Here is a 13667-nt window from a genome sequence, read left to right as displayed (position 1 = left end):
TTTCCCCTTTTGAGGTAAAGCTGGAACTTAGCTGGACCCTAGATAGAAATAAAGTATAAAAACATGGCAGGATATTTCCAGAACAGTTTAATGCAGTAACGCTTGACCCTAGGACGAGCTATGCTCAAATCTATGCAGCGTTTTACAATATTTTTGGAAAAAGACTATAGATATGAAAAAGATATGGCTGGGCAGCAAGGGCTGGGTAGTTAGCACTTCCGCCTAGGGTCATTGGTTCGAATCCCAACCCCAGCAGTACCTGCATGTAGTTGGTTCTTCCAGTGACTTGTGTGGTTTCCTCCCGGTACTCTAGTTTCCTTCCACACTCCACAGACTTGCTAATAGTTTATTTGGCTCCTGGCTAAATTGGTCCTAGTATGTGTATATATGAAAATGAGTTAGGTAAGGTAGATTGTATGTTCCATGAAGGCAGGGACTGATGTGCATGTATAGTAAATATGTAAAGTGCTGCGTAAATTGACGGCGCTATATAAGTGTCTTTTTTTTTAAAAAAAATACATACAATTGACCGTGTGTTAACTTGCAAAATGGTGCAGAGAATTTCAGTAAATGTAAAACATTTTCAAGTACCTGTATGATGCGTTCAATGGGGGCTATAAGTACATTAAGCTCGGCTTGGTGAGAATTTATATGAAGTTATCAGATAATGATTTTTGCTGCTGCTACAAATCCTGGATTGGTCATTTTATTCTTTCTAAGAAGTTTACAGTAAAGCCGATTCCCAGGGAGTGTGAACTTTACTCCTGGTTTGGGTCAGGAATAAATCGTGGCCTAGTAGTGGAGGGTTGGGTTGTTAGGCCGTGTGAACATCCAGCATAGGGTGGGATTGGCAGACAAGCCAGCGAGGTATCTTATTGGAATACCGCGGGAGGCATTGCCTATATAAAGAGTCCGAGAAGCTACCTTTAATTGATATATTGGGAATAAGTGCCAGCCATCCAATCACACTTTTAAAGGATAAACAGAGTGCCTACAGCGTCATCTACCGAGTCAGAGGCTATTTTTCCTCTACTATCTGGTAAGAGGCTTGCATTAGCTTTATCACCGGTGTGATTGTGCATGTTTGGTAAGGGAGATTAAGGAACAGGAATCACCTTCACAAGAATTGTTTTCAGGCACTTACCTTTTTCCGCCATGTAAGGAGGCATTTCACCAGGCGGAGGGAACACCTAATCACCGCAACGATTTGTTATTGGACTTTCCACTCACAATTTTATTACTATTACTATAATTTTAAGGGAATTTATTTCTTTATGTACTATTGTGATTTACATCAAGGTTGAATTTTATGGGACTTTTTGCTCACTGATCAACTTCATAATTTGGAATACAATTTTGTTTTTCATCATTGTCACATTTACATATGTAAAGTCATTGTTCACATAAATTTTTGTTTATGTTCACGGTATATTGAAAAGCGCACCATCACATTTACACAATAGTTTATTTGGCTCCTGGCTAAATTGGCCCTAGTATGTGTATATATGAAAATGAGTTAGGTAAGGTAGATTGTATGTTCCATGAAGGCAGGGACTGATGTGAATGTATAGTAAATATGTAAAGTGCTGCGTAAATTGACGGCGCTATATAAGTGTCTTTTTTTTTAAAAAAATACATACAATTGACCGTGTGTTAACTTGCAAAATGGTGCAGAGAATTTCAGTAAATGTAAAACATTTTCAAGTACCTGTATGATGCGTTCAATGGTGGCTATAAGTACATTAAGCTCGGCTTGGTGAGAATTTATATGAAGTTATCAGATAATTATTTTTGCTGCTGCTACAAATCCTGGATTGGTCATTTTATTCTTTCTAAGAAGTTTACAGTAAAGCCGATTCCCAGGGAGTGTGAACTTTACTCCTGGTTTGGGTCAGGAATAAATCGTGGCCTAGTAGTGGAAGGTTGGGTTGTTTGGGGTTGGATAGAAAGGTTCCCCTGGGTGCACACGCCTGGCAAACTGGACTCCCATGTCTCATGAACCTTAAATGTTTGGATCCACTGTGGACAAAGCCTGGGACCACTGGAAATGGAGAGGCCTCTCTCGTAATGGTATAAAGGAATGATTCCCAACATGGCCTGAGGGCTAAAATGAGTTTGGAACCTGACGACATGGTGAACCAAAGGGATGGTTATAAGGGATTTGGACCCATCATTGCTAAAACTCTAGACTGTAGGCCTCTGTGAGGGAAGTGGCCTAAAAAACTGCTGCAAGTTGGCATTAAATATGGCCTATAAAACCTATGGCTGCTTCATGTTGTTTTACCTCCAGAAATCACTGTTTCCTCCAACTATCGTTTTCACTTCTGGCTACCACAAAATATGTCAAAATGTATTCAAACTTAATGTAGGAGTCTAATAGAGAATTAAACTCACTTTCCAGCGTGGGTCTTTCTAAATACTGCTATTAAACAGCAAAAAAATCACAAATAGTAAATTTCTTTGCTTTCATTTCCCTAAATACGTTTCCTGCTTATCTGCCAGGTGCACTTCATGAATGCAGCCCAGACATAAAATATATACTGAGCCATTCTGTCATCACCAACTTTACCTGATTTATCTAATATTAATGTTTATTCTAGGCTGGAGATTCTCACAGCATACCTTCTAGTTTTTTATTTTAAGTTTTTATGCCTTTTTACCGTTACTGAGGACTAATAAGGCAAATAAGCAACTTTATTACATGCCTCCTTTCTTTTCCCCTCTGTGTGAAGGATCATGACTCACATTTTGGTGGGGCACCTCACAAGTTTATCAAGGCTCCAAGGACATGTTGATCATGCAACAAAGTTTAATATCTGCTGATAAACTCCTGCCAAGTCCTAGTGGTGTGCTGCTTGAGTGTGGTCAGGCCCAACTTTAACTAGATACAGCATTGTTGGTTTCAATAGTAGACAACACTACAGAATAGTTCTTTAGTTCGTTCAGTGCTCACTCAGATCTACTGCCAAGGATCCGACGTATAGAACAGGAAGCGATATGCTGCACCACTGTGCTATCTGCTTTCAGGCCTTTCTGTGTGTGTGTGTGTGTGTGTGTGTGTACGCATGTGTGTGATTTTATATATTTATATATCGACAGGTGAGGCAAAAAGCACTGCAATAATCTTCTAGTGCATGCTCTCTCATAGGCCTCATATAGATAAAGAAGTCCAGGGTCCAGGGATTGTTGCTGCACTTAACATTTATTAAAGGATAAAATATATACATACACAATATACAAATTGTTCTGTAAAGTTTGTAGCAGCCTCCCTTCAGCCCGCTAATACTTACCTGAGCCCCATCTCTATCCAGCGATGTCCACGAGTCCCTCAGCAGTACTCTCTCTCCTGATTGGCTGAGACACAACCATGGTGCCATTGGCTCCTGCGGCTGTCAATCAAATTCAGTTAGCCAATCAGGAGAGAGGGGGGGGTGGGGCTGAAATTCAGCTCAGTGTCTGAATGGACACAGGGAGCTGCAGCTTGGCTCCGTTGCCCCCATAGCAAGTTTTTTGCTGTGGGGGCACTCGACAGGAGGGAGGGGCCAGGAGAACCGAATAGGGAACCGAGAAGAGGACGATCCCGGCCACGCTGAGCAAAACCAACTGCATAGAGCAGGTAAGTACAACATGTATGTTATTTTAAAAAAAAAATGAGAATTTACAATCACTTTAACACTGCTCAGAAGGGGATGCTCTAAACTATATTGCAGATGTAGCACCCTCCTAGATAGGTGCTAGGTAGGGAGTATAGTTTGCTCTGCCTGCTCATCAAGAGAGCGGTAGGTAAAACCTAATTGCTCTATCTGCTTAACAGGGGTGCAGGATTTATAGTCAGGCCTGTTGCATGTGTCCATGTGTGATTCATCTGGTCTGAGGGAGTGTCCCCACTGTGTCCAATAGGGGAGCCTGTTGGACAGTGGAAGAAACCCAGCCAGTGACTCACAGGCTTTGTAACTGTCCCAATGGGTTGGCACAGAGAGTGGTGCATCCTAGGATAGATTATAAAAGCCAAGGGCACATGTGACAGGGTGTCTTTGGGCAGGAAGCCAGGTCTCAGTAGGAGGGCGATGGCTGTTTCTCCTCCTGTTTGCTAAGGAAGGTGGTCACAGGCAGTCGGCCTAGTGAACCAGTGGTGTGACTGAACCCAGAGGTCTAGTGAAACTGACTGTGGAGGTGAAGGCAGAGCAACTCTGGAAAAACAGTGTCCGTGAGTACAGGGGAGCTTACCAAAGGGTCTGCCCAGGAAGGGGACCACTCCAGTGGCTAGAGTCAGCAGACGGGTGTCAGCACACAGGCAGTGATAGTAAAGGGGGTGCCAAGTTGTTAACCCTGAAGAGAATATTCAAACAGGAACAGTCCATTAATCTTCACTTCTGTGGCAAGGTGAAGCAGCGGCCTTGCCGCACACTACAGATCGTTGTTCTCAACTTTGTGCATAGTTCATAGTTGTAGTAATCAACTCATTCCTTTTCCCATACCAGTTCTAAATAAAGCACAAAAACCAAATCCCCTGGATTGATTATTGTCTGAGCCAAGAACTGTTACTGCCGTTTATCTACTGTCAGTTGCTAATGGTAACCCTGGGGACCCAAGAAAGTGTAATTTTTAGCAGCTCTCTAGGGGGCAGTGCTACACACATGCTGTAAACTTTCTAGTAGCCTCTACGTCAGTGGTTCTCAACTCCTACGGACCCACGACCCACTAACAAGCCAGGTTTGCAAGATAACTGAAATACATCACAGGTGATATAATTTGCTGCTCAGTGATTGCAGTACTCTAGTCTGCATCTCCCCAAGGTAATACTTAAAATCTGGCCTGTTAGTGGGTCCTGAGGACTGGAGTTGAGAACCACTGCTCTATGTCAATCACCTGCTGTGTGCTGGGGGGGGGGGGGGGGGTGTAGCGTCTCTTTAGATTGACAATACCTCTTACAAATAGAAGATGGAGAAGAGAAATTACACTAGATGGTTTAGATTGGGGGCATGCACACACAATAGAAGGATATGCTTTATTCAATTTTTCCAATAAAAATTGTATTTTATTCAAAATAAGTAAATAATATACAGTGATGAATAACATACATCTAATACAAGCGTAGCACGCTTATTGCTACTTCAACAAATGAAAGTAGTAACAGTTAAATACAGAACTTATTCAAAGTGTTGGAGGGAGGTAGAGAAGAAAAGGAAAGGCACAAAGACAAATAGACCCCGTTCACACTGGGGCGATCCGACTTCCCGGGGCGACCTCATAGGTCGCGGCGCGCTGCTCGCACCGCGACCTCGGAGCGGCCGGCACGGACTTCATAACATTGAAGTCTATGCAGGTCGCTCCGGGTCGCCCCAAAGAAGCTCCGGACCCGTTTTCTAAGTCGGAGCGACTTGTGTCGCTCCTATTAGAACGGGTCCATAGCTTCTCTATGGCGAGCGACCTACGGCAACCTGTCAGGCGACCAGGCCGCCTGACAGGTCGCCCCAGTGTGAACGGGGACTTAGGGTGTTTTGTTTTATCCATATAAAGGTTTTGAACATCATAGAGCCTTGGATAGCAGTTTGGTTCAGAAAAGTGGAAGGCTGTATAGCTAAGTTATGTGAAGAGAGACAACCCCACACTGCCCTGGCTCTCTTCTTAGATGAATATATAAATGTTATATCTAATAGGGACAGTAAAAAAATACAGTGCATTTACTGGAGGATTCAATGTGTTATATTTGTTGGGAGGTATTTCCATCTAGGAGTTCTGAGTATTGGTTTGAAGCCCAGAAGTGCAACCAACATGCCCGGGTCTGGTAGAATTTGGCCGGGGTGTCATTGGCAATATGTATGAGCTCCTCCATTTCTGCTATTATGTTAATCCTTTTGAACCATTCAGTTAACATGGGAGTGTGGTTTGAGCACCAGTGTATGGGGATAGACATTTTGGCCGCGTTGATCATGTGTAGGGGAAGAGATTTGCAGTAAACAGTCATTGGGGTGTCAGAGTGATGAAGAAGTTGCGCTGGGGTGAAGTCTAGAGCTAAGGTTGAGACTTGGGTCGTTATTTGATGGACTTGGGTCCAAAAAGTTTGTAGACGAGGGCAAGTCCACCAAATATGTAGAAGGGTTCCTTCGTCTCTGGAGCATCTCCAGCATTTGTCTGAGTTGTCTGAGTTGAATTCATGTAACAGAGCAGGTGTTACATTTTAGAGATTAAAAAACACTTTAAGCTGCAATACATTACATTTTTCTTCTTGGGTTTTATCTAATGTGATTACTCATATTTGCCAAAATATTTTTTAATGCTCAAAAGCATAAACTTTTCTTACAATGATTCACAAATACTGATTCCAACCATATATTTTCTTTCTTCTAATAGGCAGATTCAGAAAATGGTGCATGACATGAAGAATAATGATGGTGGAATTATGCAAAAGTTCAAAAGGTAAGCAATGTTCTAAACTAGGTCTCTCATTAGAAAAATGTTTTTAAAATGTTTTTTTTCCTCCTCAATTACTGTTTTCATTTATTTTAGTATAAAACATTTGTAGGTCACATAGATAAGACGCCTACAAAAGTTTTCATTTTAGTTTCAGAAATATTCTCCCTTATTTTATTATGTTTTATCAATATACAAAGGACGTCATGTTTAGATGTACCGCAAAAAAACATGACTGCAGCAAAAGAAAATTCAGTATATACATTCTTGAAAACATCAGCGTGGAAATTTCAATAACTTTACAGATTATTATATGTCGTTGTTTCCTAAACCTTACACCATGGGTTCCATCTTGTGCACTATTGAGGGCTACACAACTGAAATCACTATGAAATTTAAAATGGACACCTGTAATAAACTAACAGCTCTAGAAGAACTGTTGCCCACAGTTGGGTTTAAAGGAGGATTGCATGGTTCCATTCCATATTTTCAATGGTAGTGGCGATAGGAGAATATCTTCTGACTCAAAGGATTAGTTCACCCTTACAAAAAAAAAAAAATGCCCATGCATTCCAGCATGTATAATAATATCAAAAATACTGCCCAGGTTTTGAAAAAGAAGCTGCTTTTCAATGTAATATCTGTGGGCCATGTGTGACCTCGCCTAAGCTTGTCTGAAAAACATCTAAATTAAGCAAATCCCACCTCAGCCTAGGTTGCAGGATAGGCTGGACGTTGGATGAGAGCCCCTCAGCCCAGAAATGAGCGTTCTGGATTGTTCAAAACTCACATAGGCATATTTCTCCTTAGTCCACAGAGGCAGACAGAGATGCTGGTTTTGTAGGAGCCATTCCTGCTATCTAGGATGGGGGGCAGGGGTTGCCTTCCTTGGAAATTTGTCAAACAAGCTTGAGAGGCCACAAATGAAAAGCAGCTTCTTATTCAAAACCTGGGCAGTTTTGATATTGTACTAGGGATGCTTCTGGGGTTCCCGACCAGTATTCTCTGCTCCTCCTCTGTACCACAATTTTAAACCGCTTGGTATGGGGGCAGACGTGCGGGCTTGCTCCCAAGCCAGGCTGTGTGCGTCAATAGACACAAACGGCTTGGCTTGACCTCTTGCCACAGGATTTGACTGACAACAGCAGGAATTTTTCCTTATTCCCTGTGAGTAAAGCCTAGTACATACTATCAGTTTTTTCGGTTGAACCAAAAAAAAAAACATGTCAGCTCTGGTCAGAGCCGCTGTACTAACAACCATATGTTAGTACAGCGATCTACCCCGCTGAGCTATTGTGTTCTGACAGGGGGACAGCCCCCCGTCAGAACACTCTGGTCAGCTGCTGGTTTTCCAATTGGCTGGCTTCTGTCGGACTAGCTGCCATACACATGGGTCGAATGTCGGCTGGCTTTTACTGATCCGGCCGATGTCGCCCGACATTTGGCCCATGTGTACTAGGCTTTAAGGAAGAGGGAAGAGAAGAGATTCAGCAGAGAGCTGGATCGACTGAGGACTCGGGTAAATGTTTAGGGAGGTAGGGGGCACAGCAGGTTGTACATGTTTTTTACCTCATTGCAGGGAATGCATTAAGGTAAAAAATATTTTAGCTTAGTGAAACTTCAAAAAGGGATGTGGAGTGCTTACAAATTGAGTGGTTGCACACTCTATTGGCTAATCTATATGTTGCTGTACTGAATACCTTACCAAAAACCTAAAAAAGCTATTTCAAAAGATGAAAGCACATCAAAAACCACTTTACGGTACAATCTGCGATAATAACAAAATATTTGTACCAATACTGAAAATACGTGATCCTGCCCTTAAAATAATCCCTAGAAGGGGGGGTGGGGGAGGGAGTTGGGACTGCTCTGTGCAAAACCACAGAGCAGTTAAGTATAACATGTTCATTATTTAAAAAAGAAAAAAAATGACCGGTTACATTCACTTTAACACCTAAACTCTGTGACCGCAAACTTTCTTTACCGTGTAAAAAAAAGTAGCAATACCAAAATGATTCCGCACTGAAACTGTGAGCTGCTTTTAAACCATACAGGTACTTGGATTTTTGACAGCACCTTTTAATTAAAAAAGAAACAAGTTAAAATATAACTAAAGGCAAAACTTTTTTTTTTTTTTTTTTTTAAGTTTTGGATAGAGTGGAGATAGATTAGAACACTTATTGAGTTTTTTTGTCTGTTCCCCGGTGTTCCATGAAAAAACCCTACCCGTGAAAATTCCCTACCATCGTCACTTCCGGTGCACCTACGTCATTGAAAAGCTGAGCAGCTTAGCAGTGCGCATGCTCGAAGCTCCGGAGGGTAGGGAATTTTCACGGTAGTGTGTTGTAACGTTACACCGCATCAGCTGTTGCCGCGGGTACATTAAATCATCCCCGATGCAACATGAAATCATCTCCGCTCCTACCCCTGTCACTGCCCTGATCTAGGCTACTAAATGTAAAAGTGGCGGCGGGTCTATGAAAATATAAATCACGGAGCCAAGATCTCCGTGATTTATATTTTCATACACCCGCCGCTTATACATTTAGTAGCCGAGATCAGGGAAGTGACAGGGGTAGGAGCAGAGATGATTTCATGTTGCAGCGGGGATGATTTAATGTACCCGCGGCAACAGCTGATGCGGCATAAGGTTACAACACACTATCGTGAAAATTCCCTACCCTCCGGAGCTTCGAGCATGCGCACTGCTAAGCTGCTCAGCTGTTCAATGACGTATCCGGAGCTGTGAGCATGCGCAGTGGTAAGCTGCTCAGCTGTTCCATGACGTATGTGACAGGAAGTGACGAGGGTAGGAAATTTTCACGAGGTAGGGTTTTTTAACGTTACACCCCCGTTGGGGAGATTCACTGTCTCTATTTGTCCTGTTTACCATTGAAAGTGAAAGTAAAAGAAAATCCCAAATTTTGTGTTGTCCCCAGAAAAAAAATAGAGCGTAAATCTTCCAATGGGGATACTAGTTCTGGTGAGCCGGGGGACCCCAAGAGAATCCCGTAATTTGCAGGGATTTCCTTCTACTTCCTGTTTGACTATGAACAAAAGTGACCCCCCTAAAACCAAGGACTTTAAGGACACCAATATCGTAAAAAATTTGAAATGTATTAAATCACATTCAAAATATAGAAAACATGTCATATAGACACAAATACAAAAATTGCAAACAAATAATGTACCAAATAAAATTATACCACAATTCATATGTATATAAAATTGCACATCCGGTTAGTTGAAGATATTGAAAGTGCACTTGTCTCTATAGAGATATGTTCTGCTTAACTGACACACAATGTCTCACTACTCTCTACAGCATGCTCCTCCCATATTAGCAACTCTGTGGCTCCTTGAGGGACCTTAGTGGAGACTTCCGGAAAAAAAAAATATATATTTATATTTATTTAATACATTTAATAAATGTATAATTTGTTTACGATATTGGTGTCCTTATTGCCTTTAAAGTCCCTAGTTTTAAGGGGGATCACTTTTGTTCTGATCCTTTGGAATGTTGGCAATTAGACACTAGACTCTCTAAAATGGTGAGTTATTACTATATCCTGTTTGACTATGGGACAGGAAGTGAAGGGAAATCTCTGCAATGGGACACAGATGGCGAAAAAAAAAAATCTGACAGGGGTTATAACCTCTATCCAAAATCAAAAAAAAAAAAAAACTTTGCCTATAGTTCTACTTTAATTCAACAAGGCAATACATAAAACATAGATTATATTGAAAATGCAACTTACAATGGCAACCAAAATGTAGCTGATCTGACCATTGTGAACTAAAACTCTATTCCTTTTCTGTGGGCTACTAAACACTGCACATTGCCCTTTACACATTGCCAAATGCACATTCATATTGAATATAGCACAAATTTTGGATATAGTGTGACATCCAGCAAGTCTCTTAAGGAGAAAACTCTGCCAAAATCCCTTCTGGCTACTTCTGCTCTTACTTCTGAGATAAAAGGGATAGGTCAGACCATGTTAAGAGGCCTTCTCTATAATATTTTCTGAAAAGAATGTCTGGACCATAACTTGCAGCAGGAAGATAAAAGGGAGATCTTGTCAGTGGCAAGAAATATGGTTCCTCATTTGTCTCCAAGTTGGGATATATAGCTTGAGGGAAAACCCAGGGGTGTGAAACCATTGTGTAGCACATGCATGTAAGGAAGACAAACGGTATGACCGTGAAGACAAGAATTATAAATATTGGTGGCCTGATTGAATGAACGTTAATAGCAGCACTTGTGGAATGTCGACCATTGTCTCTCAACCGTGTAAAATCAGCATTCAAACCAAGGCAGCTAAAAATAAAAGGTCTATGACTAAGAGTAAGATGAGTGCTAGGTATGCCACACACTGGGAAAAAAACAATGTGAACTGGAACACCAACCTCCTCCAGGTTGAATGATGTCCAGTATCATTGCACCCACTTCCTGTAAGGCCAGGGGTGCCAAGGAAACACCCCCTGCGGATACATTATTCGGCTGTCCAATGCTCATTGGAGAAAGCTGCAGGAAATGGTGCCACATTATTACGTGGCACCATCTTGTGCAGAATTCTGGACCGGAAAAAATGTTGGAGAAGAAGTAGACCTGTGACGGAATGCCACAGAATTAAAGAAGGAACTGGGGTTGGGCCTTTAAGGAGCTTTATTGAAGATGCCAAGATTAAAGTGGAACTTTTTTTTTTAAGTTTTGCAAAGAGTGTAAAAAGGTTAGCGCCTTTGTCAGGTTTCCATTGCTATCCATGCAAGGGAAAATGTTAATGGGCGAATAGACTGCAATTAAAAACTGACAGAGCTTCCTAACCGTTACTGGTCCACCAGTGGAAGGAGGCTTGCTCACCTCCTCTCACCAATCGTTGTTCCATGTTGGACAGTAAGGCTAGCTGCATGAGAATGGAGCAGGTGGACTAGCACAAAAGTGAATATTTGTATAACAGCATGCCCTGGAGTTCTGGGTTTTCAGGGCACTACATATGTATTTTGATGGTACAAAGAAGCACATACTGTAAGGGTGCCTGCATTTCTGTAATAAAATACATCTAGGTGCTGACAGTTTTGATTTCAATCAAAAGTAGATAGTCCGCTTAGTGAACACAACATGATCTTACATTGATTCAGGAAGACATACTGGGGTTTATTTACTAAAGCTAGAGAGGGCAAAATTTGTCACAATTCTGCAGAGAAACCAATCCGGTTTTATTGCTAAAGCTTAATTAACCACCTGCCAACCAGCCGCCGCAGTTATTCAGCAGCAGGTTCCAGCAAATCACTGTACATGTACGGCGGTTCGCAGGAGCAATCCTGGGGGCGCACGCCACCCCCATTCGCCACAGAGGAAGCTGATGCATGTGACCGACGGCCAGAATTGCCACCGGGCAACAGCAATCGATCCCTGTGGAGAGAGAACGATGGTCTGCTGATGTAAATACGGCAGACCGTTGTTCTCTCAGTAATCAACACAGGTCTCCTGTGTTTCTCCTGATTCCACTAGCCCATCCACCTTACAGTCGGAAAACATACCCTAGGCTCACATTTAACCCTTTGATTACCCCTTGTGTTAACCCCTTCCCTGCCAGTGTCATTAGTACAGTAACAGTGCATATTTTTAGCACTGATTACTGTAGTAATGTCACTGATCCCCCCCCCCCCCCCCAAAGTGGCAAAAATGTCAGTAAGGTGTCCGACCTGTCGCAGTCCTGCTAAAAATCGCAGATCGCCGCCATTACTAGTAAAAAAAAAAAAAAAAAAAAATTGCATAGATCTTTCCCCTAGTTTGTAGATGCGATGACTTTTGCGCAAACCAATCAATATACGCATACTGGGATTTTTGTTACTAAAATATGTGGCAGAATAAATATTGGCCTAAAATGATGAAAACATTTTGATTTTACATTTTTTTTTATTGGGAATGTTATATAGCAGAAAGTAATTATATATATATATATAATATTTTTTTTTTTTTTTTTTTGTCGCTCTTTTTCTGTATATAGCACAAAAAATAAAAACCGCAGAGGTAATCAAATACCACCAAAAGAAATCTCTATTTGTGGGAAAAAAAGGACATCAATTATATTAGGGTGCAGCATCGCATGACCGCAATTGTCAGTTAAAGTAACGCAGTGCCGAAGCGCAAAAAAATTGCCTGGTCATTAAGGGGGCTAATCTTCCAGTCCAGAAGTGGTTAAATAAGCTGACTGGTTCCTCTGCAGAATTGTAACCAATTTTGCCCTCTCTAGCTTTAGTAAATAAACCCCTGTATATGATTTCATGGGGCAACTAAGAGTTATTTCACACAGTAAGCAATAGAAATGACTGAGCATCATGTGGTAGAACAGTGAAAACATTTCCTGTGTGATTTGCATTGTTTCTCATCTAGAACACATATAGTGTAGTGATTTCCTTTGTTATGATGAAGACCATAAATTATGCAGTTTTCTTTCCTTCAACCAAACGTTGAAGGAAAAAAATTGCTAGATTCCTCCATTAACAGTGACTGTGTTGATGGGGGAGACCCTCCCGCTACGCTATTGTATTTTGACAGCAGGAGGTTTCCCCACCGTCAAAATACAATGAACACTGCTGGTACTATAACTGCTCGCAATGATCTAAGTCGGTGGTCCTCAACTCTGGTCCTCAGGGCCCACTAACAGGCCAGATTTTAGGTATTACCTTGGGGAGATGCAGACTAGAGTACTGAAATCACTGAGCAGCAAATGATATCACCTGTGATGTATTTCAGTTATCTTGCAAATCTGGCCTGTTAGTTGGCCCTGTAGGCCAGGGTTGAGGACCACTGATCTAAGTAATAAAACCTGACAGGCTGGTTGTACTGACATTTAAATTGATAGATCACTATTAGTACAAACAGCCTGCCCATACATGAATGGTATTTTGGCTGGTTCCTGCTGAACCGGCTGAATTTCGATCTGTGTATAGCCGGCTTTAAAGGGGACATATGACCTTTAGCCTAGTACACACGGGCCAAATGCTGGGCGACATCAGCCGGCTCAATAAAAAACAGCCGACATTTGGCCCATGTGTACGGCAGCCGGTCCAACAGAAGCCAACCAAACAGCCGGCTTATGTCGGATGAGTATGCTGGAAAACCAGCAACCAACTGGCTACTGATCAGCGCTCTCAGCCAGTGATAGAGAGCGCTGATCAGAGTGTTCTGGCAGGGGGGCTGTTTCCCTATCAGAACACAAAAGTTTAGCAGGGGAGATCTCTGT

General features: G+C 41.9%; 1 protein-coding gene across 8 annotated transcripts in view; it reads left to right on the top strand.

Moving 5' to 3' along the window:
* The window catches only part of BLNK (B cell linker), a 359493-nt gene that overhangs the window by 273030 nt on the left and 72796 nt on the right, over window positions 1-13667 (top strand). For all 8 annotated transcript variants that reach the window (XM_082267605.1, XM_082267606.1, XM_082267607.1 and 5 more), the window contains one exon: window positions 6355-6420. In XM_082267605.1, coding sequence (XP_082123731.1) covers window positions 6355-6420 — 66 coding nt within the window. The remainder of the gene's footprint in view (window positions 1-6354; window positions 6421-13667) is intronic.

The sequence above is a fragment of the Pelophylax lessonae genome (genome assembly GCF_965119305.1).
Source record: "Pelophylax lessonae genome assembly, chromosome: 9".
Classification (NCBI taxonomy): domain Eukaryota; kingdom Metazoa; phylum Chordata; class Amphibia; order Anura; family Ranidae; genus Pelophylax; species Pelophylax lessonae.
This window is presented reverse-complemented; position numbering and strand designations above follow the sequence as displayed.